Genomic DNA, 27,213 nt, shown 5'->3' with positions numbered 1-27,213 from the left:
TTAGGTATATTAAATGCATTTTTGTCTTACAATATTTTAAACTTATAGTGGGTTTTTTGGATATAACTTCAATCAAGGAAGATCTACATAGACGCACACACAATATAATATGAAATATATGTAATATATAAAGCATATCTATATAATCATATGTGTATGTAATGTAATACCTAGAACAACCATTACAAAGCTACAAAAAAGATACATTCAAAAACAGATAAATCAAAATGTAGTTCTAAAAGATGTTCAAATAACCCACAATAAGGCATGACAAGTAAAACACAGAAATGAAAAAACAGAAGGAACAAATGGAAAACAAAGAAACAGCAAACTAAAGTCCTAACATATCAATAATTATATTAACTGTAAAAAGTCTAAAGATACCAGTTAAAGACTGATATTGGCAGAGTGGATTAAAACACATAACCCAACTATATGCTGTCTGTAAGAAATTGAGTTCAAACATAATGCTATAAGCAGGGTAAAGGTAAAAGGACAAAGAAAAAAAAACCCATGTATAGATCTGTTAATTGGAAGAAAGCAAGAGTGGTTATAATAGTATCAGATAAAGTAGACTTCAGAACAAAAAGAAATTAACAGAGAGGAACATTCTATGTTGATAAAAGGGTAAAATTACCAATAAGACATAGCAATCTTAATGTATATGCCTTGAGCAATAAAATTTTAAAATTATGTGAACCCAAAATTTATAGAACTAAAAGGAGAAATAGATAAATTCACAGTGATAGTTGGAGACGTCAACATTCCTCTCTCAACAGTTGACAGAACAAGAGCTAGAAAGTCTACAAGGGTATGGAAGAACTCAGCACCATCACCGTCATCAGATAACAATCTAATTCGTGTTATAGAGCACTCTGCTCAAGAATAGTAGGGTACACATTTCAAGTCCTTACAGAACATTCAAACTGGGGAAACAAACTTTGGAAATTGAAATCATACATAGTATGTCTTTGACTACAGTAGAATTAAACTAGAAATCAATAACAGAACGATAACAGGGAAATATCTATATACTTGAAGACTAAATGACACATTTCTTAAATAATCATGGAGTCAAAAGAAAGTGTCAAGTGAACTCAGAAGACACTGAAAATGAAAAGATAGCATATCAAAGTTGGTGAGACATAGCTAAAACTGTGGTGACAGGGAAATTTGTAGCACTAAATGCATACATTGGAAAAGAGGAAAATGTTACAAACAGTAATCTAAACTCCTACTTAGGAAACTGGAGACAAAGAAAACCAACAGAAGCAGAAAGAATAAAATAATAGAGTACAAGTCAATGAAATGAAAACCAGAAAAATAATAGAGAAGATTAATGAAATTAAAGAGTTGATTCTTTGGAAAGAGCAATATAGTTGATAAACCTCCAGCAGGACTAAAGCAAGAAAGAAGAAACAACCATTATAAAAATGAAACAGCAGATATCACTACAGACCCTTCGGATATCAAAAGTATAAAAGGGACTATTACAAGCAACTCTACACATACAAATTTTTTAAAAAGATTTTATTTATTCATTAATAGAGGGAGAAGGAAAAGCAGGCTTCCTGCTGAGCAAGGAGCCTGGTGTGCGACTCAATCCCAGGACCCTGGGATCATGACCTGAGCCGAAGGCAGACGCTTAACCAACTGAGCCACGCAAGCATCCCTATACATACAAATTTGACAACTTGGATAAAATGGACCAATTCTTCCAAAACACAGACTACCACAACTCACCCAATGTGAAGTAGATAATTTGAGTAGCTCCATAACTGTAAGGAAATTGAATCTGTAGTTACAAATTTCCAAAAAAGAGATGCCCTGGCCCAAATGATTTTACTGGCAAATTCTAATTTAAAGAAGAATTAACACGATTTTATACAATTTCTTCTAGAAACAGGACATGGGAGTATTTCCCAGTTCACTTTATGGAGCTGGTATCAGTGTGATAGAAAACCAGAGAGAGTATGAAAAAGGAAAACAACAAACCAAAATCCCATGTGAATAAATATATAAAACATCTTAATAAGCTGTTAGCAAATATAATTCAGCAATCTATAAAAAAAGGTATGGACCATGACAAGTAGGATTTAGTCCAGGGATGCCAGCTGGGTTCAATATAATCTACCATATTCATAGTCAACATGGTTATATCAATCAATAGATATAAAACATTTGACAGAATCCAATATTCATTTTTGAAGACTCAGAAAAATAGAAATGGGGGTATTTCTTTAACTTGGTAAGGAACATCTATTTTTTTAAAAAATCTAAAGCTAGCATCATACTTCTTGGTGAAAGACTGAATGCTTTCCTTGTAAGATTAGGAACAGTGCAAGGAAATCCACTCTCACTACCCTTATTGAACATAGTACTAGAAGTTCTAAGTAGCATAATAAGGCCAGTGATACCTCCAGTTTATCAGTGAGGTCCCTAGCTGACCTCAAGTATACGAGCATATCCAGTCAAAGTCAGCTGAGACCAGAACTGCTTGGATGAGCACATCCTAAATTGTCCATCCACAGAATGAGGAGTTAAAAAAAAATGGCTGTTTGAAGTCACAGAGTTTGGGGTGGTTGGTTATGTAGTAATAGCTAACTGACTCAGTACTTGGAATAAAAGGAAGACTCAGTACTTGTAATAGATCAATTCTCCTTTAATTTACAAATTTGTAAATTAACCTAAAAATTAATTCACAAATGTACCAGTATCCCAGCCAAAGTTTTTCTTTTAACTAGGTAAACTTATTGTCAAATTCACAGGGAAAAATAAATGAAATAGAATAGCAAGAAAATTCTAAAGAAAAATAAGGACACTTACCACATATTAATACTTACTATATAACTTCAGTTATTAAAGTAATGCAGTACTGGTGCATTAGTAGACAATCACACCAGTGGAACAGAATAAAAAGTCCTGAAATGCATTATATGATATGGTGAAATCTCAGTTTAGTAGAGGAAACAACTATCCATTAATAGCATTGAAATAACTAGGTCTCCAGATAAGGGGGGAAAAGTTTGCTCTTCTAAAATTACAAGATAAAAGGACAGGACTCAGAATGGGAGAAAATATTCATAAACATATGTCTTCCAGAGGACTCGTATTCAGATTAAGAGCTCTTAAAACTCAATGAGGCATTTCAGCCAATTAAAACATGGATAATGATTTGAAGAAGTACTTCACCAAAAAAATATGCAAATCATACAGTATATGACTTCAATTATATGACATTCTAGAGCATACAAACTAATTCATAAAGACAAAAGGCAGATTAGTGTTTGGGGCCAGGTTTGAAGAGAAGGTTGGATTACAAAGGGTCGTGCGGAATCCTTTGAGGGGAGGTGGAAATATTCTGTATTTGGTGGTAGTGATTTTACAGGTAAATACAAGTATCAAAACAATAAAGTGTATACCTTCAATGAATGCAGTTTATCACACAAATTTAACTCAATATTGCTGTATTTGAAAAATCACATTTTTTGATAAATGTATTAAAAGTGAAGGAAGCCAGGCACTCTTATATGCTACTGACAGGAGTGCATGCAGCTTGGCATTACTTATCAAAATTATGAATGCATTGTACCTAATCCATGTTTAGGAATTTATCATAATTCCACACTTGTTAAATCATGTATTTACATGATAACTAATTGGAGCATTGTTTGTAACAGCAGCTAATGCCTACCGATAAGGAAATAGTAAAATAAGTTCTGGTACATCTATGCAATAAAATATTTAAGCAGTTGTGACAAAGAATGAAGGCATTCTTTGAGATCTGACATAGAATATTCTTCAAGACATTTAGTGACAAAAGCAAGGGACCTGACACTAAGGGTATATACATTCAAGTTTGTTTATATTTGTATATAAAGTGTCTGGAGAGATACAAAAGAAAATAATAGTGATCATTTTGTAGGGAGAACAGGAGCTGGTGAGGGAGGGAAGGGATACACAAGGGCAAGGAGACTCTTCACTTTTTGCTTTATTTAAAGAGAAAGTAAACAAAGTCCAGAGTAGGTTTGTTGTAAAGAAAACTATGGAAAAATAGATTACACAAGGATTCCTAAAATAAAAGATGGCAGAAATTCTCCATGAAACAATATTAAGTTTGGATCCAATCATGTTTCATTTTGCTTCTTTTAAAATTTTAATTTCTGGGACACCTTGGTGGCTCATTTGGTTAAACGTTTGCCTTCAGTTCAGGTCTTGATCCCGGGCTTCTTGCTCAGTGGGGAGCTTGCTCCTCCTTCTGCCTGCTGCTCCCACTGCTTGTGCCCTCTCGCTCTCTGACAAATGAATAAAATCTTAAATTAAAAAAAAAAGTTTTAGTTTCTAAAAGTAATTGCATTTCTTAGAATTAGTGGGACTTTTTTTCTGATTTTTTTTTAAGTAACACGCAGTTGACACATAGTGTTCAGGTGTGCAATGTAGTGATTAGATAAGGCTATATGTTATGCTGTGCTCACTGCAAGTTAGCGCCCATCTGTCACCATACATTGCTACTATAATACCATCGACTGTATTCCCTATGCTGTGCCTTTCATCCCCATGATTTTTTTTTTTAAGATTTTATTCATTTATTTGAGAGAGAGAGAAAAAGAGAGTATGAGAGGAGAGAGGTCAGCAGGAGAAGCAGACTTGCTGCCTATCAGGGAGCCCAACTTGGGACTTGATCCTGGGACTCCAGGATCATGACTTGAGCCCAAGGCAGTTGCTTAACCTACTGAGCCACCCAGGCGCCCCCCCCCCCCCCAATGACTTCTTCATTCTGTAACTACAGGCCTATCTCCCATTCCTGGTGGTTAAGTAATTAAGTAGCGGTAACGTGTTACACGTTAAAGGAAAGAAAGAGTGACCAAGCAGTGGTCACAACATTTCCACAGTCAGTACTTGTAGTGTGCTCCATGAGATTCCTCATGGGACCTTGGATCACTCTGTTAAGTAGCTGAGTGGGGGCATCTGTATTTTCCTTGAAGTCCCACAAGTAAATGCCACTAGAAAAGGATCACTGTTATGGTGCCTCAGGTATAGTTGAACCAGATGTGTGTGATGTGTCAAAGTAGGGCAGTCACAAAATAAATTCTATTTGAAATAATACCTGACTGTTTTTGAAAGTGAAACATTTTTTCTGGTGGCCCCACTTTAGGTTCCCTGTAGATATGAGTAGAGTCACTTTAACAGCGTACTCCTCTAGTATGTATCCCAAATTTTCAGGTCCCTGGCCACCTCCAGTTGGGAAGGTAGAACATACTACTTTGGATATTCAAGCCATAAGTATCTAAAATACCTTGTAACAGGGTGGCTTTTTAAAGCTGATTTTAAAGAAAATCACAGCATTATAGAGAAAAAGCTTAAAATGTACTTGGAATATTTAGAATAAGGGAAAGGCTTTTCCTTTGATTTTAGATAATACAAAAAAAGGATGAGGAAATATGGAAGAGGTCATTGTGGTTTTTAATTTCACATTTTTTTTTTTCTTTCAGTTGGCTTTTGAAACAATGAGTGTTATATCTGTGGTGACCAACTGTGCTCTAATTGGAATGTCACCACAAGTGAACGCCCTCTTCCCGGAGTCAAAATTGGACCTCATTTTGATTGTAGTAGCAGTGGAGGTAAGTGAAAATTTAAATGTTTTAAATAGTCTCCACATCAGATGCCTCAGTTAAAACAGAGATAACCTAAAGCAGTGATGTCCCCAACTGTCAATGACTAGCAATTTAGTGACATCCATTTCCTGCGTCAGGTAATGGAAAGCCATGAGGTTTGAGGCTGTGCGTTTCTGGTTGTTTCCCAGGTATGAGAAAGTCCCCATGGTGCAGATGGGGAAGTGACCTTTCTAGCCATTGTACTGACCTGTCCAGTGCTGAGTAGATAAATCCTATTTGAAAAAGAATTCTGTAAATTTAATATTTTTTAAGTTTCTTCTAGGGAATCTGTCATTTCCACTTTCTTAAATTGGAAATTTAAGAAATTGGAAATTGTAAGAAATGCTTTTTGATTAACAATTTAAATCTCATTAGCAATAGGTGTGAAATTCATTGTGAAACTCTAAAACACCAAAATGTAACATATAGTAAGAAGACTCATAATTTCACATACAAAGTACAAGTGGTCTGTCTGGGTACTTTTTTTTTTTTTATTATGATTTTATTTATTTATTTGACAGAGAGGTCACAAGTAGGCAGAGAGGCAGGCGGCAGGGCAGGGTGGGTGGGTGCGCGGTTGGGGGAAGCAGGCTCCCTGCTGAGCCGAGAGCCCAGTGCAGCTCTATCCCAGGATCCTGAGACTGTGACCCTAGCTGAAGGCAAGTGGCTTAACCCACTGAGCCACCCAGGTGCCCCTGTCTGTATACTTTTTAGGTTTTCATTTTATCATGTTTCTCAATATGGCTTTACTGTAACATTTTGAAAATTCAGCCCTGACCAATTGCAAAGGGAAGAATTTGCAGGAATTTTTTTATTGCTAGTGATTATTATTGTCTGGAATATTGTGACCTTTCATTTTTAGATATTTAAAAAATAGAACAGTTGTGGAAATTTATTAAAACAGAATTTAGCAGGATTATAGAGTGGCCTAAGGCCTTAGGCCTGAAGGCTGACTAGAAATGAAACTATGAACTTGTACATTTCCATTAGTGGCTGAAGAACTAGATTGTGCTTTGCTGTATTTGCTCTTTCTGTGTATTTAATAGGAATCTGTGTTCATGGTAGATGCTATATGCGGAGTGCATTTGGAAAATGATTTTAGAGAGCAGTGAGTAGGAGTTTGGAAAGGGAATGGCTCTAGCAGATAAAAGTAGTATGTTTTGAATTTTGAGAGTTGAATAGGATTTTGGAGAGCTATTTGTAAGGCTGATTTCTCACCTGTGTGAGAGATCAAAACAGGTATCTTAGGGGATGGCCAGCTGCCCAGGCTCATAGCATACCTTCTTGATATGGCCCTTAACTTTGCCAGTACATCCAGAGTTAATTAGGCTTTTGGAGATGACTTACATTTCAAACTAATGAGTCTCACAAAGAACTGACCAGAATGCCAGGCAGTTAATTTACCATAAGGTAAATTTACCATCTTTCCCAATAATTTACCATCTTTCCCAATGACTGTAACAGTTGGTATTAAAGTGAAATTGGTTTATTAGATTTCTTGGTAAAGTGGGAACCAGAGCAAGAGCAGTATATGTCTTGAAAGACAAGGAAATGGAAACCCTGAAAACCATCTCTTCCCCAAACTTGAGCAGACCTCTGCCTCAAGCCAGATCTGGGTGTTGCATTGCCAGCTTCTGAGCAATGCTGGATGTGTTCACTGCCTACCTCTTGATTTTGCCTTCACTTTCTCTAGATTTCTGGCCAGTCCAGTGTTGTGTATATTGCCATTGCCACTGCTTTCTTTTGTGTTTGGTGATGTCTTAGCATTGGCTAGCCAGGGCCTGGCTCCTCTCACTTAATTTGGGAGACTCCCTGGCCTCTGGGGCTGTTCTTGCAGCCGGCGCTCCCCGAGGGATTTGCTGGTGTGCAGGGGATGGGGCCCTGGGATTTCTGCTGCATTAGTCTAGAGTGTCCAAAAGTTTGGTCTTGCTAGGCCTCCCCTGTGCTGGCCTTTGGCTGGAGAGCAGGCTTTTCTGGTTGATTTTTGTTTGTGCCCATTGGCATTTCTGGTTCTGCTTCCTCAGCCCTTAGTCTGACACATACGAGGTAAAGAGGGATCCCTGGGAACTCACCACCGTGTTGCTCCTTAGGGTCCTGGGGTCCCTGGTGAGTCTGTTTTCTTCTTTCTACCCTTCAGAGTTTTCTTATGTTTGTTTTATGTATACTGTCAGTGGCTTTTAGTTGTACTTAGCAGGAGGAGTAGTGAAGAATACTTCTATTCTATCTGCCCAGAAGTAGAAGTCCTCACTTTTTTATTCCTTTTTTTTCCCCTCTTTGGCTTAGGACCTTTGCCCTTACCAAGTACTTTCTTTGGGCCTAGCTAGCATACTTTTATTCCTTAGGTCTCAGCTCAGATGTCACTGGGCTCCCAGCATTTTCTGATCTCTCCATCTCTTCTGGATCTCTTCTGTTAGTCTCTCATGAAACCTTAATTGTCTTCCCTCATGGTGATTATTCCACTTATATGCCTGGCATTTCCTGGTAGGCGTGTTTATATAATGTCTGTTTCTCCCTGTGCACTGTCGGCCTCAGAAGAGCAGGGGCAGTGTCTACTTTTCTATCGACTAAATCAGACTACTAGCTAGAATAGTAACTAAAACATGGTAGGTAGGCATTTCTGTGTTGACATGAATGTGGAATTAATAAATTAAGCTTTTAGAAAGGGAAATGGGCACTTCTTTTTTTATTTAAAAAGGAAAAAATGGATATTATTCTTTTGATTAATTTATATTCAGAATTTATGACTGTATTTGTGTATAACATTTTCTTCTAAGTTCTATTTAGAGAACACAAGGTGGCAAGTGCTCATTTTTTTATTCCTTAATTAAATTATACTCAGTATATAAAACTTACATGTATATGACACTGAATCTGGTGCTAAGGAAAGACAAAGCTGTCTTTCTGTGTCTGTCCTCAAGAACTCTGCTTCTTAATGTAGCTGAGAAGATGTGCACTTTTTGACCACACAGACACACACACGTGTGCATATCTCTGCGTGCAAACTGGTTAAATTCATTTACTAGAGATGCAGCTAGGAAGTATGACACACAGACACACACATGTGTGCATATCCTCACGTACAGACTGGTTACATTCATCTACTAGAGATGCAGCTAGGAAGTATGAATGATGTGCCAAGTGAATGGTCAGTGGCAACATGGAAGAGGATAATCATGGAGAGCAAGAGAAGACAGGAGACCCTTTGCTGGCTTTATCTTCTCCCTTCGGTGAGGTCTGGGGCCTCCTGTCACATATTTTGGGAAGGCTTGGGTGTGAGTGAATCCTGATTTCCCAGAGCAGTTTAAAAGGCAGTTTCTTCCATGCTAGTAGAGACTTCTCACTCTGAATTCTGTAACCTACTCCTAAGTTAAGGATACCCGGCATCCAGAGGGTGGGAGAATAAAAGCACAGCCCAGGCTGAGTTAGAGTCAGTCATGACTTAGAAGAAAGATAGTTTTCAGCTTAAAATTAATCCACAGAGGCCAGAATGCCAGCAATGTTTTAGGCCATTTCATTACCAGCTAGACTTAGACCTCTAGACAAGAAGTATTTCCCTGGGTTACCAAGATTGAATCCTTATAAGGTAAAAGCGATCATTTTGGTATGTATTGGGTTTTTTTTTAAATAAGGTAACTCATTAGAATGTTATCAACAATTATTAATATAGAGATCATTACTAATATTGAGATCACCCAGAGTAAAGGTAAGGGGGGATGAAGAGGTGGTAACTAAATGTATACTACTCTTTTCATTTTTTTATTGTGATAAAGTAAACATAACATAAATTTAGCACTGTAACCTCTCTAAAATTTTTTAACTGTGATAAAAAACACATAATATGAAATTTACCCTCTTAACCACTTATAAGTGTACAGTTAAAGGCATTGACTGAAATTCTGTATCTCTTAAACACTAACTCCCCTCCCCACCCCCATTCTACTTTTGTTTCTATGAATTTGATTACACCAGGAATCTCCTGTAATGGATTCACCCCATATTTGTCCTTTTGTGTCTGGGTTATTTCCCTTGGCATAAGGTCTCTAAGGTTCATTCATATTGTAGCATATGTCAGAATTTCCTTCCTTTTTAAGAATGAATGATATTCCAATTATGTATATACCACATTTTATTTATCCAGGCAGCAATTGATGGGCATTCATATTGCTTCTACATTTTAGCTATCGTGAATAATGCCACTGTGAACATGGGTATACAAATAATCTGTTTGAGTCTCTGCTTTACTTCTTTTGAGTATATAGCCAGAAACAGAATTTCTGGATATATGGTAATTCTATGTGGAATTTTTTGAGGAAATTAACTGTGCCATTTTCCATAGCAGCTACACCATTTTGCATTCCCATCAACAATGTGGGAATTGCATTCCTATTTCTCTACATCCTTGTCAACACTTGTGATTTTATGCTGCTTCTTTTTTTTTTTTTTTAAGTTAATAGTTACCCTAGTGTGTATAATGTAGTATCTCATTATAGTTTTGATTTCCCTGATAATCAGTGAAATTAAACATCTTTTCATGTTGGTTTTGGCCATATGTATATCTTTTTTAGGTATCTGTTCAAGTTCTTTGCCTATTTTTAAATTGTGCTGTTTGTTTGTTAAATTTTGTATTATTTATTTATTTTATTTTTTGTGCTGTTTGTTTTTTGGTTCTTTATTCTGGGTATTAATCCCTTATTAGATATCTTGTTGTACAGAAGTCTAATTTTTCTACCTTTTCCTTTTTTTGCCTGTGCTTTAGTATCATATCCAAGAAATCATTGCCAGATCTAATGTCATGAAGCTTTTGCCCTATGTTTTTTTCCAGGAGTTTTATAGTTTTAGGCCTTAAGTTTAGGTGCTTGATCCATTTTAGGTTAATTTTTGTATATGCTGTAAGTGTCCAAATTCATTCTTTTGCATGTGGATATTCAGTGCTTCTAGCATCATGTAGAAAAGACTCTCCATTCCCCAGTAACTGGTATTAGCACCCTTGTTGAAAATCATTTGACCATATATGTTAGGTAGTTTATTTCTTGTTTCATTGGTCTATCTATATATATATGTCTGTCTTTTTTTTAACGACTTTATTGATGTGTGATTGACATACGAAAATCTGTACATATTTAATGTATACAACTTGATGAATTTGGTGATGAGTATATATCTATCTTTATGTCAGTTACCATACTGCTTTTCTTACTGTAGCTTTGTAGTAAGTTTTCATATCAGGAAGTGTGAGACTTACTAATTTGTTCTTTTTCGAGGCTGTAAAAGATTGTTTCGGTTGTCGGGTATGTGTTTGTTTTAATGTGCTTGTAGTAACTGAAGCTACTTACTGATTTTTTAAAAACTATTGATTAAAAGCTGGAACAGATTCATATTAAAATGTCTTCCCTTTCTACCACAGTGGTATCTTTGAAGATTTATTTGTTTTTATTTTATTGACATTCTTCCTATTGCGAGGACCCCAGCTTTGTTTTCTAAATTGAAAATTTTTTGTGTTAGAACAAAATCTAGCTCAGAGAAACTGTTAGAAGTAACCAAGAAATTAGTAAGTTAGCTAGTTTTATTTTAGTGTTGCTAAGACCTGAGCTGAATGCCATCTGGTCTTGTAATGAATCCAAAAAGTAGAAAGTTTAATATAAATTAGAAAGCATACTTTTTTGGTTTCTTACCATGCAAGTTTGTAAAATCATACTGAAATTCTAATTCAGAATGTTATAGAAGATTCCCTAAAACCATCCATGGGTCAAGTTAACATGTTTCTGTGTATAAGATTTTTCCTTTTGATCTGTAGAAGTATTTTCAAATAAGGAAGTAAAATGTTAAAATTATATTTAATTACATGGGTTTTTTTTCCCCCCAGACTCAAGGTAAAGTATCAGTATTAATGGATAAGGTTTTGGAATATAGATGAGGTTCTGTGGGGTGCATTCTGGAGCCTATGACCAAGAAAGAATTCTTGAGACATCTTTAGTGCAAAATGGTGGTTTATTAAAGCACAGGGACAGGACCTGTAGGCAGAAAGAGCTGCTGCCCCAGGAATGTGAGGGGTGGCTGATTGTATTGATTACATTATATTGGGGGAGGTAAGGAAAAGGGAGGTCTCAAAGGATTTTTACATGTTAAAATAGACTCCCAGGATACCGGTGGTTATGCCATTGTCAAGTTAAGGTTGTTTTTCCTGCTGACAAGGCATTAACATGAAGACAGTTGGGAGATTCCTGGAGGAACATCACACTCTGCCTGCTTCAGGTATCTGGCAATGGGCTGCAGGTTTTAAGGACATTTACTACAGTTTCTTCTGGAAGCTAGGTTATTTATAGAAATGCTTTGTTCTTGTAGATCTCTAAAATATTTGTAAGCTGAGGGAGACTCCTGTCTTGCAGGATTGTGATCTCTGTAAGTTAACTATTTCTTTTTCCTTTCCTTAGCTTTAGGGCAGCCAGGAGTGCCCGAGGGATATCATGTAAATCCCATGTTGGGGGGAAGGGGGTTGTGGGGTATCAGCTTGTGCTTTGTCCTCATCTTGCCTTCTGTCCCCTCATCCTTAATTATTAAGTTTTAAAAAACGTTTTGTCTGTAGGACATTAAATTAATAGCATGCTATACTTATGTATATTCATTCATAATCTCTAAAAGAATAGAAATTTCACTAATTCAAACCCCAAAAAATAAGCCATAAATAAAGTTCTTATGTAAATTTTTAGCATCTTGATGGAAACAGCAGTTTAAGAGATCTTATTTTAGTTATTTTCTCCAAATGAAGTAACATCTAAAACATGTTTATGTGATTAGAATTTGTTAACAAGACAAAAGAAACTTAGAACATGTAACAATTTTATAAAGCTGGTGTTGAGAGTATTCTCAACAATTTTAATTGTGGATGTTTTTCTTGTTCAGACTTTTAAAGTCAGGAAACTTTAGCTTTTATTTAATTTTTGATTCTTCAGGTTAGTTTAGTTTTGTTTTGTTTTAAAGCTTGACATAGTGCAGTGTAAAATTCAGTAAAAGGCAAAAATGGTCAGTAATGTTTGCTGGTAAGCACCAGGTCATATGTCACAACTTTTGTGTAATTACTGCCATCTAGTGTTTACTTTAAAAACTAAGGACACTTGAACGCTACTTTTATTGGTAAAATGTTACAAAATTATGGGCTGATCAAAAGAATAGCCGACCAATGTATGAAAATATGTGAAAATTCCATTTCTAGATTAAAAATAGCCAAATAATGGCAGTCTTATGCCCACAAGTTCAGCCCACAAGATAGTCATCATCCAAATAATTCCTTTTAAATAATAATCATTATCCTCACTTTTGAGGCAAATTTCATTTACTTCTTGGATCAAACAAAGGATCCCTACTGGTTTGTTTTTGTTTTTGTCTGTTTGTTTTGCAAAGGATCACTTCTTTAAATGAGGAAATGAGGAATCGCACAAGAACTCCCAGTTCCTAAAAAATAGAAATGACCTAAATTTTCTAAATATCATATGTTGGTAATCCGCTATTTTAGTATTAAATACATTCACAGTTCTTTTTTAATTCTAAACTTGGCAAGATGAAGCAGTCATACATTCTGAATGTGGACCATTCACCTACTAAACACTACTTTTTTCCTCAGGTGAAGGTGAATTAACTATTCACCCCAGAAGTTACACTGCATTTCTAATGCTCAGGTCCTGGTGCCTAGCAAGCTAATTTGCACCAGCCATGTTTAATTGGTAGTTTTAAACATATCGCTTAATTGCAGTTTCTTAAGAAAAAAGGGGGAGATGTTATGTGATTTCCACCCCCGCCAAGAGCTTCCTAGAAACAGAATTGATGCTTACCTGCTTGTAATGACCAAGGTGTCTTTTGAGAATGGACAGAGCCCTTTGAGTTCTTTTATGCCCTGACTCACAGGGTTTATTTTTCTATTATTTATTTATTTACTTACTTACTTAACTTACTTATGATCTTAACTATTTATTTAGAGAGAGAGGTAGAGCATGAGTTGGTGGGGGGCAGAGGGAGAGAGAGAAAATCTGAAGCAGGCTCCACCCTGAGTGGGGATGGGGAGCCCAACGAGAGGCTTGATCTCAGGACCCTGAGATCATGACATGAGCCGAAATCAAGAGTTGGGCACTTAACTGACTGATCCACCCAGGTGTCCCTATTTTTCTATTCTTTAAAAATGGTTTCAGACTTTAAAAATGGTTTCAGAAAAGCTGAAACTCATAATACAGGTAATTCCTATATTTATTAGGATTCACTCATTTTGAACCTTTTGCCGCATGAATGCTCTCTTACTCCCTCTCTCTGTTAATTCCTATTTACATCTGTGTGTATGAATACATATGGGTACTTCAGAGTGTGGAGATTCTGTCCCTCTCCTGCTCCTTAGTGCACCATGGCCCTGGGCCAGTCACCTCATCTTCTAGACCTGTTACCATTTTCTTCTTTTATAATTTTCTTATTATGTTGTTAATTATTATGCAGTACCTCATTGGTTTTTTTTTTTTTTTTTTTTTTTTGACAGAGAGAAATCACAAGTAGATGGAGAGGCAGGCAGAGAGAGAGAGAGGGAAGCAGGCTCTCCGCTGAGCAGAGAGCCCGATGCGGGACTCGATCCCAGGACTCTGAGATCATGACCTGAGCCGAAGGCAGCGGCTTAACCCACTGAGCCACCCAGGCGCCCATCCTCATTGGTTTTTGATGTAGTGTTCCCTGATTCATTGTTTGTGCATAACACCCAGTGCTCCATGCAATCTGTGCCCTCTTTAGTACCCATCACTGGGCTCACCCATCCCCCGGCCCAAAACCCTCAGTTTGTTTCCCAGAGGCCATAGTCTCTCATGGTTCATCTCCCACTCTGATTTCCCCTCTTCATTTTTCCCTTTCTTCTTCTAATGTCTTCCATGCTATTCCTTATGTTCCACAGTTAAGTGAAACCATACGATAATTCTTTTTCTCTGACTTACTTCACTCAGCATAAATCTCCAGTTCCATGCATGTTGACACAAATATTGGGTATTCATCCTTTCTGATGGCTGAGTAATATTCCATTATGTATATGGACCACCTCTTCTCTATCCATTCATCTGTTGAAGGGCATCTCAGCTCCTTCCATAGTTTGGTTGTTGTGGACATTGCTGCTATTAACATGGGGTGCATGTGGGCCTTCTTTTCACTATACCTGTATCTTTGGGGTAAATACCCAGCAGTGCAATTGCTGATATGCCTGTTTCCTTGACTACAGATTGAGACCAGGGCAGCTTCTCTTCAGGGATATACTGAGGAGTAGAAATGACACATGTGTGACCCTAATCACAAGGGTCTGGCCTTGTGCAGATTCTTGGTAAATGCAGGTTGTGTTACCACTCTTACAAGACAAGATACAGACACGATTGTGCATGTGAAATTCCACACACAGAGCTGGGCATTTGGCGGAGGCCCAGAGCTGAGAGCTGCAGTTCCAGCTGGCTTGGCAGTGGCAGAGTGAAGCTGTCGTTGTCTTGATTGTCACTGTCATCATTATTTGTTAAGCAGCATAGCAACATGGAAGTAGCTTGGGGTGTCAGAGGCCAGAGGTAGCTGAATTAGCACCTCCGCCCTTCCTCTTTGTCTCTTTGTGCCACGGTGGCTCAGATGTAGAATGAGGGCGTTGGTAAAGTATAGCGGAAGCGGCAGACGCCAGGTCTGATGCGGAGGAGGACTTGAGAAAGTGGTGAACAGTGACACTGCTATTAATGGGTTCGTATTTTAGCAGCTAGCTTGTATGTGTCCCTCATCTCACAGATGCCTCTCCCTGGCTTTGCTCCCCGCATGCAACAGTGAATTGGTTTTGTTTGTGCTGCAGTTTTTCGATTATATGTTAGTCTCTATCTCATGTTTCCATCCTGTGACAGGACTCCCATTTTTCTCCTCTTCCCAGTCTTCCTGCTCCCACATCTCAGTCCAGCCCTCCTTCCTGCCCATCATCTCACCAAGTCTTGCTAATTCTGACTTTGAATATCTGTTGTGTCGTTCTTCCCTTTGACCATTGGTGTGGTTTGAGTTCAGGCTTTTACCATTTCCCATTTAGACTTTTTTGTAAATTTTTAAAATTTTTATTTGTTTGATCCAAAGAGAGAGAGAGAGAGAGCACAAGCAGGGGAAGTGGCAGAGGGAGAGGGAGAAGCAGGCTCCGCCGCTGAGCAAGGAGCCTGATGCCGGGCTCCGTCTCAGGATCTCCAACATGAGCCGAAGGCTGATGCTTAACCGATTGAGCCACCAGGTGCCCCCCCCCCCCCATCTAGACTTTTTAAAAAACAACTTTATAGATATAATTTATATATCATACAGTTCCCTTATTTAAAGTGTACCTTCCCCAGCTCTCACTTAGACTTTCAAAGCCACCAGTGTGACTAGGTCCTTACTAGCCTTCTGGCTTTATGCTTTCTCTCATCTGCTCCATGCTTTCTACTTCTGGCCTGGTTATTCCAAAACAAAATTCTGATCATATTTCTCCTCTGCGGTGGTCCTTAACACAAATCTCTGCAGCTTACAGAAGAAATGCCTGGGTTGAATATCAGAGTCTTTACAATGTCCCTTCCCCTGCTGTCCCTTTTTATATTTGGACACCCACAGCCCTTCCTGCAAGTTACTGTTAGCTGTTAGCAAGTTACTGTAGGACAGCGATGCCTTTCTTCTATCAGAAGGAGCCTCCTGAAGGCATTGGCAAGGACAGGCATGCAGTAAATACTCAATTCAGTGTCCACTGAATTGCTTTTACTGTGTTTTTAAGTGATTAAGCAATTGCTTGTGAAATGTTTTTTTTTTTTAAAGATTTTATTTATTTATTTGACAGACAGAGAGACATCACAAGTAGGCAGAGAGGCAGGAAGAGAGAGAGGGGAAAGCAGGCTCCCTGCCGAGCAGACAGCCCGATGCAGGGCTCGATCCCAGGATCCTGAGATCATGACCTGAGCCAAAGGCAGAGGTTCAACCCACTGAGCCACCCACGTGCCCCTGTGAAATATTTTTTAATGAGTAAGTGTAGTCATGTATGGTGGTTGTTTTCCCAGTGAATATACAGTTAGTGGGAATTATTCAAGAATTAATTTTAACTTTATAATTAAAGACTTGGATGTATTTTGGGGAGGCATATCAACAAAACCCTTAGGTAGAACATTAAAATGGTTTATAAGAAAAGGTGAGCTTAACCTAGGCAGTATGACACTGTGGTTTAGAACATGGCCCCTGGGGTCAAATCCTGGCTCCACCATTGATAAGCTATCTGTCTTTGAAAGAGTTTAGTACCTACAATTATTATGAGGATTAAATGTATAAATACACATGGCATGCTTACTACAGGGCCTGGCAAGATTAAGTATTCCGTATTTGTCAGTTGTTTGTTTTATGTTTTAGGAAGACAGTCTCTTCTCATAGAAGTCTCTTTACCTAACTGAAAGGTCTGATTAAACTCTGAGAATTTAACTAAAAGGCTTGATTGGGAAGAAAACCACAACCACTATTCTTCTGGTACCACATGCAGCATCAGCATGTATTGGGCTCCTAAGAAGGTTTTTGACCTTTGGATTAGGGTACTTTTGAATGGAATTGTTGAACTGGGTTTTAACCTTCCTCCTTTTGTTTCCTTTATTTCTGTGATAGTCATGGGCATTTCCTGGTCTTTCTGTACGCTGGCACCCTCTTCTTTTTTCATCCAAATGAAACATTGCTTTATGTTCTTTTAAAGGTGTTGGAATAATTAAAGATAGTCAAGGCAAATTCTTTCACTGAAAATGTAGGTATAGGGTGCTTAAACTATGCCAGGTATTACCAAGGTACAGCCCTGGCTTTAGCATTGTTTACAGACAGAACCCTCCAGGAGATGGATCAGTGATAGAAGGCCTGCTTTCCGGCCTCCCCAGGTGACCCCCTCCCTTACCCTCCCAGCAGTGCCTGGACTGGCGTAGGTGCTCCCAACCGCTGGGTTGGAGCCAGTGAAGATGTCTGCTCACTGAAGTAAGTGCTCATCAAGAGGCATTTTGTTTCCCAATCTATGTATGGCATTCTTGCACTATAATTGGCATAATTTCATTAAGTGGAATGAAAACTGATGAAATGTGTGTGCTAAAAAAGAGAGAGCCATCATTTCTATGAAAACCTTTGGAAAGACTCCATAAAGACAAATTATTATCAGATTGGATAAAGATGAGGCATTTATAAAAGATTAGGAACAAATCATAAAAACATGGACAGCTTCCAGGTTCTGTTTTCACTTTGGTCCACATGTGTCTTTAAGTTTTCATTCTTCTTTAAAGAAAACAATCCTAATATCTTCAACATTGTCTCATGGATGTTATTTGTGTATGGAAGACTGTGGAACTCTATCCCTGGGTCCTATCCAAAGAAAAGGTCTTGGCCCTACGTTAAAATCTTTGCAAATAAATGTATATTTAAATGTTTGCTGAAATAAAACATAAAAGATAGGCATTTTTATGATTCCTCATTTCAGCTACTTTATTGAATAACTGGTCTCAGGTATGGCATCTTGCGGAATTAGGGGTCTGGCTTATAAATTTGTCAGTTGGTGGGAAATACTTGTTTTGTTGAAGAACCCAGTTTATTAACCCATTTCCTTTAGGAAACCTCCCCCATTAACAATATCCCAATCTCAAAATGTTGTGTTAGTATTCAAGGTCAGATCCCACTTTAGGAAATATTTAGCTGCTTTTGCTTTGGAATTTTGTTTCAAAAATTGGGTCAGGCTTGAATTATCACTTTCTTAGCATCATAGACATTGATATATTAATTGGATTGGATGAAATGGTATCAGTTTGACCAGCGTATAATTTTCTGTTATATTTGTTATATTATAATTGGTTTTTTTTGTTTTGTTGTCACTTCTGTTTTCCTTCTGCCTCACCTTTACTCTCTAGCTTAAAAGTTTCAGAAGGCTTTAGTTTCTTTTATAGTCCCCCAAGGTGCTGTGTTGCAAACACTGGATTAAATTAGAAGCCATGTGAGAGTGTTTTATAGATTCTGAGGTGCTTATAAATGTAAGATGTTAATATTACTGCTGTCATTTCTTCCTAATTTATAAAACATGTTCCCAGTCCCATTATGTTATGTTATATATTACTAAAAATCAACTATTTCCAAAGAGGTTAAAAACTATGAAAGGGAAAACTTCCTACATACTTTAGTTAAAAGCTCTTATGTTCCAGCTGAAGGAATAGACATGCCATGTTTCACACACACGTGTGTATATATGTGTGTGTGAGTGTGTGTCTGTGTGTGAGAGATACGATATGCCTAATCAGAACCTGTAGACCACAGTTCTCCTCTGACAACCGGGGAATAGGAGGAAGATGAGCTGCAAAGTGTAGGGATGTGATTATCCCAGTGCTGCTGTCAGTGGGCCCCAGCTGTAACCATTTCTACAAATGCAAGCAAGGTTATAGTGCTTCCATTTCAGGTTCATTGTAGCACCTCACGGGGAAACTAATTGGCACCATCTGTGTGAACGACTAAGTCTGTAATGTGGTCACTGGCACACAAAGAACTCAGGCTAAGGGAGTATTTCACAGCAAAAAGGTAGTGGGATTGGAGCAGAAAGAATACCACTGGTTGATACTCTTTTATAGTCATCAGTTGTAGAAGCGCAACTCCGAGGGGAAGGAGCAGCGCTGTGGTAGGTCAACAGCATCCTTCCAATGAGGGTTTAGGAAGGACATATAAGCAAAGCTATGGGGAGGGCTCGTTGTGTTGTCTTCTCTCTGCTGTGAGATTTGTCCTATGCATCCATTCTAAATTTTGGACATTTAAATTTACTGCAGGGTAATTGCCACGGATTGGGAATAAGGTGTGTGTTTGATTACAAAGGTACAGCACAAGGACGGTTTTTGGAATGATGGACTTCTTCTGTATCTTGATTACGATGATAGTTTCACACCTCACTGCATTTGTAAAAATTCAAAGAGCTTTATGAGTGATTTTTACTTTGTGTAAATTTTAAAATGAATTTTATTTTATTTTATTCTATTTTTTTAAAAGATTTTATTTATTTATTTGACAGAGAGAGACACAGTGAGGGAGGGAACACAAGCAAAGAGAGAGGGAAAAGCAGGCTTCCTAGCGAGGAGAGAGCCTGAAGTGGGGCTTGATCCCAGGACCCTGGGATCATGACCTGAGCTGAAGGCAGATTGCTTAATGACTGAGCCACCCAGGCACCCCTAAAAATGCATTTTAAAATGTATAAAACTTTATTGAAAAACATGCTTTGGAAAATCTTTTGCCTGTGGCTCAGGGTATGTTTGCAAGGTGAAAGAAATGATTTTTTTTTTTTTTAAGATTTTATTCATTTATTTGACAGAGAGAGAGAGAGAGACAGAGCAAATGAGACAGAGAGAGTGCACAAGCAGGAGGGAGGGGGAGGGGGAGAAGCAGACTCCCCACTGAGCAGAAAGCCTGATTCCAGGGTCCTGGGATCATGACCTGAGCCAGAGGCAGACTGAGCTACCCAGCTCAGTCTAGTGCCCTAGTGACTTTTTCCCCCAAACTAACTGAGAATGAAATTACTTAATGCCATTAATCTAAAACTTGATTTTGTATAACAAGTGGCTTTTTTCAAGCTCTGAATAAGATTTTAGAATAGAATTTTCATAGATTCTGGTAAAGGGAACATGCTAAAGATGTATTGGGTTTTCCATTCTTCAGTTTCTCATAATGCCTGTCAACATTAAAGGAGCTGCTCATGCAGAGTACTGTTTTGCTGATGGGGGAAAATTAATGAGGTGAGCCATAGTTCAGACATCTGAGAATTCACTGATCATGCTTAAGAACAAAAATGAGCCACTGTTTTATATTTTGTTGCTTTCAGAATGTGTGGCCCATGTACATAAATGCTGATAGTTGTATGGAAAGTAATATGGTATTGCCGTTAAGCTTTTCAAAGGCACAAGATATTTGCCTTTGTGCTCATTTTGCTCATGTGCCCCTAGAATCATCAGGGCGTGGGCAGTAGGCAGTAGCGCACTGGGAGTGATGGAGAGAGAATTCGTGTTCTAATGAGAGAGGCAGTGAGGTTGATGTCCACTAGTGGAGTCCTCAAAAACCAAAAGTTTGTATTTGGCAATTTTTAAGTAAATAATTTCAAACTAAAAGAAACATTTTAAACAATTTGGAACATTACATTTGTTGATGAGTTTGACTTTTCTAGGGAATGTTTCAATAGTTCTAAGTTAAAAGCTGTTTAAGGTTTTAACCTAAAGAATATTTTCTTTTAGATATGAAAGAGTAAATAGTATGTAATTGTGATCTAAGCGAAAATTGGTTTATCAATTGGGTAACAAATACTTGAGTACTTATTTGTAGTTTTTATGCTTTAAAATAAGGGTCAGAAAAAAATAAAATAAAATAAGGGTGAGTGACCCTTCAAATAGGGTGCTAAACCCTGTTTATTCATTCCTTTGAAAGAGAGAGGTTTACAATCTGAAGTCCTGCGGAAGGTCTTATCTTGAACCCTGATTAAGTGATACAGTTCTTAAGTCACATATTAGCTGAGATTAATGGAATTTGCATTTTGGGGATTTTTTTTTCCTCTGTTGTCTTGGTCAGAACGTCACTAAAACTTGATGTCAACGGTACTCACCATAGTTCATGGTGCTGCCCTCAGTATGGCTCCCACGCTGGGCTTGCTGGTCTGCAAAGTGTTTGTGGTAGTTTGCAGAAAGATACGGAGCTCATGCTAAAATGTAAATCAGCAGGCTGCTTCCTGCATTGCAAATGTGTAGATATGGAAAGCAATGTCAGCTGAACTCTGAGCATCCTTCCTGAGAGATGATGTGCATTCTGGCACAAGTCTTGGAGTCTGATGGTATTGTTTGATACAGTTGCATTTTTGTTGTTAGAGGATACAATGGAAATTACAAAGGGTATTTCCTTACAGAAATAATGATCTCCTTTATGTAAATGTTTTGATTTATTCTGTGAATATAGTGCATTTACACGGCTCAAACTTGAAAGATTCAAAAATGCAATGATAAAATCCCTCTACTTCTTTTTTTTTCTATTTTTCTTTTTTTATTAATTAATTTATTTTCAGCATAACAGTATTCATTATTTTTTCACCACACCCAGTGCTCCATGCAATCCGTGCCCTCTATAATACCCACCACCTGGTACCCCCACCTCCAACCCCCCTGCCAATTCAGACCCCTCAGATTGTTTTTCAGAGTCCATGGTCTCTAAATCCCTCTACTTCTATCTCTCAGTCAATAAATTTCCTTTCCTGGGGGTAGTCAATGTGCTAGGATCCTTACATCTGCTTCCTGGGATAGTTAATGTGCAGATAAACAAATATATATGAGAATAATGATTTATGAGCAGGATTTAGTAGATTCATTTTACATCTAGTTGTTTAGTACAAATAATGCTGTCAGTAATTTTTTTGAAATTTGCGTAAATTTTTTATGTCCTGTGTGAGATGACCTCTCATGTTTTGAGCTTTAGAATTGATGACTTGACTGGTATTTTACTAGGCAGTTTTGACCTTTCCAGGATAGCAGGAATTCATGGGTTGTGAGTAGATGATGGGTTGAAAGATAATGAATGACTGGTGTGCTTGTAATTTCAGGTTTGGATCTGTTTCACCTACAGTTTAGGAAAAACAAAAGCTGCTTATTAATAACAAATATTTTGCCCTGCTTGTCATCAGGGATAGTACCAAGATTGGGTTGGGGCTCAAGCAAAGGAGCAGTCTATTTGTGTATTTGTCCTAATTTTTTAATAAGAATGAATTTCTTTAAAACTGCTTCTGAGGCCAAAGCTTTTTTAAGCAGATAATCGTAGAGAATCAATTGCAACAATGTCCTTCAACAAAACTGCCCGTGGTTAGGGAGTTTTTGAAGTTGTCTTTTTAAAAAATAAGCTTCATAAAATTTAAATAAATGTGAAATAGGTATATTCTTTGACCCTGAAATTCTACTTGAAATAATTTATCCTCACAAGAGAAAATTTAGGATGGGGTAGTTTAGGCTAATAATACAGTTCTCTGGGTGGACTTGGAGTTTTCAGCCCTCTTCTCACTCTCATTTACTACTGTGTTTCTCAATAGCCCTTCACATCCTTTGGCTTTCTTCCTCACTGCAGCTTCTCATTGTCATCCTCTGAAATGTATCACCACCTCTTTTCTGCTGACAACCCCCACTTTAGGCTTCTTTGTTGTTGGAGTTTTCTCTGACTGCTTCCTTGATGTCTGGGTCTGTGTCCTGGGCTAGGAGGACCAGAGATTTACTGAGCCCCTTCTGGGCTTGGCATAGAGACCACAAAGGCAGAGAGAAAAGGGAACATCTGTCTGGTATGGAACAAAACAATTAAATCCCTAGTCAGAGAATGATCTCTTTGGAGCACGGCACACATTTTGTGTGAATTCTTGCTAGGACTGAGAAAGGAACTGAGCATGCATAAACTTTACCCTATCACTGTGTCTTTGAATCTTTTGGTCGGTGATCCTTGGATGCTTTGGAGGGATTGTTTTGGTTGTTCTGTTTTACTCTCTCATGGGAAAAAAATTAAAATAAAGTGAATTAAAATTAATTTTGTTTTGAGTGACTATAAAGACATAACATGAGGGATTTTGGAGGTTGATGGAACTGTTCAGTACTCAAAATATGGTGGTGGTCATGCAAATCTATGCATTTGTTGAAATTCATGGAACTACATACAAAAATGTCAACTTTATTATATGATATAAAATAAAATTTAAAAACAAAATAACTTGAACAATTTCGTGTACCCTGCAAATAGTGGTACATCTGTGGATGTCATTAATTAAGGAATTACTATTATACTGGATGAACTGTTTTATGGCCCCGTTATAAATATTGGGATTTCCAAGAACATGATTTCCCAGTCTATAGCTACTTCTCCCACCTTTTACACACCTGCCTGTATTTTCATATTTAATAAAAAATCAGTTCTAAATTGAATGAGGATAGCCAGTCAGGGATATTAGCTGATAGTTTCATTTGTTTTTTTCTAAATCCTTAAGAAGAATTTTGAGCCAGTTTGTATGGGAAGTTTAAGCAAAAGCAAGGCATTTGCAACCATGAAGGCATCAGTTACTATTGCATCTTGAGAGAGAGAGAAAGGGACTCCTCTTCCCTTTGACTGTCAGACCTTTAGTCTCCTCTTTGCATTATTAATATTGCTGTGGGAGTTATTGAGACTTTAATCCAGGCTGCCTATGATTCTGCTCTTCTCCTTGCTGGAAAGGAAAATTTGACATCACACATGGAGCTGCCAGAGGATTGATAGGGTACCAGTTGTGGATATATCCATGGTGGCTCTCAGTGAGGAGAATCTCTATTTAGTGGGCAAAACATCACTGATTTATGACAATGCTTTTGGCTCTCTGATTATGGTTTTTTTTTTTTTTAAGATTTTATTTATTTATTTTACAGAGAGAGATCACAAGTAGACAGAGAAGCAGGCAGAGAGAGAGAGGGAGGGAAGCAGGCTCCCCGCTGAGCAGAGAGCCCGATGTGGGACTCGATCCCAGGACCCTGGGATCATGACCTGAGCTGAAGGCAGCGGCTTAACCCACTGAGCCACCCAGGCACCCTCGGATTATGGTTTTAATTACCACCTAAACCCCAGAATTGTGAGATCACGTGTTGTAGAATTTTTTTTATTTCAAGACCTGCTATTAGAATTTTTAAAGCAATTACAAAGCAGAAATATAATATGGTAACTTTGTTTCATACATTAAAACATTAATGCAAGAAAACTCTGCCATAGACATCAGAAAGAAGATAATTTTTAAAGATTTTATTTATTTATTTATTTATTTGAGAGAGAGGGCACGTGTATGTGGGTGGGGAAGGGGCAGAGAAGGGGGAGACGGACAAACAGACTCAGCACTGAGCGGAGCCCAAAGTGGGGTCCCATTCAAGCTGAAATCAGGAGTCAGATGCTTAATGGACGGAGCTAACCAGGTACCCCAGAAAGAAGACATTTTTATCTGAGTCATGAGAGGCTCTTAATTTACCTTCATTCTTGTAAAGTAATTTGGGAAATTAGAATAATCTATGAATCTTAAGATTAAAATCAAGTAGATCATGATGAATTTGTGGATAAAGAGTAAGCCAGAATTTGTAATTTTAAAGAAGGTTAAAAATATTTCTTCAAAGTAAAATGGAGTTTGCTTTTAGTTTTTTTTTTTTTTTAAGACTTTAATTATTTATTTAACAGAGAGAGATCACAAGTAAGCAGATAGGCAGGCAGAGAGAGGGGGGGAAGCTGGCTCCCTGCTGAGCAGAGAGCCCAATGTGGGACTCGATCCCAGGACCCTGACCTGAGCCGAAGGCAGAGGCTTAACCCACTGAACCACCCAGGCGCCCCTGGAGTTTGCTTTTAAAATATATGTTGGTTCTTGAGAATCTATTATTTTGCTGTGTCTTCAAAATAGTTGCCTATTACTTAAACAGAGTATGAATGTAGTCAAAAGTTAGAATACCTATACTTGTGATCTTAGACTCCTTTTTTTTGTCTTCTTGCCTGGAGTTTATAATGGTATTGCACATATAGTTTTTACTTAAGAGAATGTTCACATTTTCCCTTTTAGATACATACATGCCATTTAAGTTTGAGACATTTTCTGTGACTTGACAGAAGATCAGGCATTTAAATGTCCTACATGTGCTTGAGAATAAAATAGGCCCTTTATTATAATCATGTAATGTTATCAGTGTCTGTATCTGTTTTTAAGCTCCACCATTGTAAACAGGTTGTTTAGGTCTCCTAAATTATTACTTTTTGTTCATTCATCTTTTTTTTAATTTTTAAAGACTTTTATTTATTTATTTGACACAGAGGGAGAGAGAGAGAGAGAGAGATCACAAGTAGGCAGAGCAGCAGGCAAAGAGAAAGCAGGCTCCCTGCTGAGCAGAGAGTCCAATCCCTGGCTTGATCCCAGGACCCTGAGATCATGACCTGAGATCATGACCTGAGATGAGGGCAGAGGCTTAACCCACTGAGCCACCCAGGCGTCCCTCCACTCATCTTGATAAAGTCTTCTATTGATAGTCATCTTGGTAAAGTCTTCTATTAAATACTATGCTCCTATTACAAAGCATTTATTTAGTTTCTGGTTCGTAAATGTAATTACTATGTTACTTGATGCACAGAGATATGTAACTGCTGTATTTTCATTTTGAATCGTGACTTTTAACATTATAAAAATATTTTTCATTTTTAATGTTTTTTGACCTAATTTTGCTCTCTGATATTAGAATTATATCCCCTCCTTTCTATTTTTCTGTTTTTCTCTAGTATACCCTTATTTTTAACTTTCCTGAATCACTTTCATTGAGGTGTGTCTCTTGTCTATAGCATAAGATTTAGTTTTCTTCTGGAAGACAGTTTGAAGTATTTTACTTTTAAATGATGCCATTGTGTTTGGTCTCAACTTTGTTATGTTATTTTGTGTTATGTATTCTATGGTATTATATTTACTGTGTTTTCTCTCTATATGGTATATACCCTCTTTTTGTGGGGAGGTGTTTAGGAAGATTTGTTTTGTATCTTTATAGTTATAGCTATCTCAATGTCCTTAATTATCTTTTTCTTTTCTTAGATTTCTACATTTGGTTTGTCAGTTTTAAAAAACATCCTTTGATTATGTATTATCTGTTTGACTTCATTAATGTATTTTCTTTTCTCCTTTCTCCTCTCATTATTTCAGTTGTATTATTTCTACACTGTCAAAATATTCAGCATTTGCGTGTATCTTTTTTAGTCCTAGGAGACAGTTAAATCTCTCTGGTGCTTGCCACACTCTGCCAAAGTTTCCCTGTTTATGAAACTTGTTTTCTTTTTTCATGAAACTTGTTCTCTAGTGCATTGTTTCTCCAACAATAATGGGCATATGAATCATTTGGAGTTCTTAGAAAGCGCCTTGATTTTCATCCCTTACATACTCCGTAATGATGCCATTGCTGTGCTAATGAACCCTACTTTGAGTAGCAAAAGATTCCTCAAGAGGAGTTTTTAAGCTCCTGAATGTTTAAGACTATTCTTCTATAACATTAATGTTTGAAGGACAATTTACTGTATAAAAAAATATTTTGGTTCAGTTTTCTTAAAATTTCTTGAAAATGCTACTGCAATGTTGTCTTGGTTTACTGCTGTCCAACTTTGATGTCCGTGTACTTTTCTCTTTTTATGAGTGATTTGGTTGTTTGCTTTGAGGCCTGAGGGTTTATGATTACTTCTTAAATTTATCTTTAAAATCTAATAGTTTTATAGGTAGGTATATGTCTCAAGAGTTGACTGGTCCAGATCACAGATACACAGTGGGCCTTTTCAAATGTAGTTTTAGGTCTTCTTTTACCTCTGGGACATTTTCTTATCTTCTTATTATTTTCATTATATTTTTAAATATTAATTGAATTCTCTTGTTTTTCTTCACGGTCTTCAGGTGTATGTAGGTTGGATCTTTTCCTGTTATCTGTAGCAATCATTTTATTTCACTTTGACATCTCTATTTTATTTTTGTCATCTTGGCTTTCAGTCCTTTCTTTTCTTGTGCCTT

General features: G+C 37.5%; 1 protein-coding gene and 1 long non-coding RNA gene across 7 annotated transcripts in view; one reads left to right on the top strand and one right to left on the bottom strand.

Annotated features, from left to right (window-relative positions):
- Positions 1 to 27,213, top strand: part of ANO10 (anoctamin 10) — a 237,145-nt gene that overhangs the window by 57,990 nt on the left and 151,942 nt on the right. For all 6 annotated transcript variants that reach the window (XR_004277434.1, XM_032307783.1, XM_032307868.1 and 3 more), the window contains one exon: positions 5,493 to 5,621. Coding sequence is in view for 5 of the 6 variants with exons in the window: in XM_032307783.1 (XP_032163674.1) it covers positions 5,493 to 5,621 (129 nt within the window). In the remaining variant the exon portion in view is untranslated. The remainder of the gene's footprint in view (positions 1 to 5,492; positions 5,622 to 27,213) is intronic.
- The window catches only part of LOC116570651, a 52,329-nt gene that overhangs the window by 358 nt on the left and 24,758 nt on the right, over positions 1 to 27,213 (bottom strand). The window lies entirely within an intron of this gene.

The sequence above is a fragment of the Mustela erminea genome, chromosome 1, assembly GCF_009829155.1.
Source record: "Mustela erminea isolate mMusErm1 chromosome 1, mMusErm1.Pri, whole genome shotgun sequence".
NCBI lineage: Eukaryota > Metazoa > Chordata > Mammalia > Carnivora > Mustelidae > Mustela > Mustela erminea.
The sequence above is the reverse complement of the archived record's forward strand: the minus strand, read 5'-3'. Positions and strand labels throughout refer to the sequence as shown.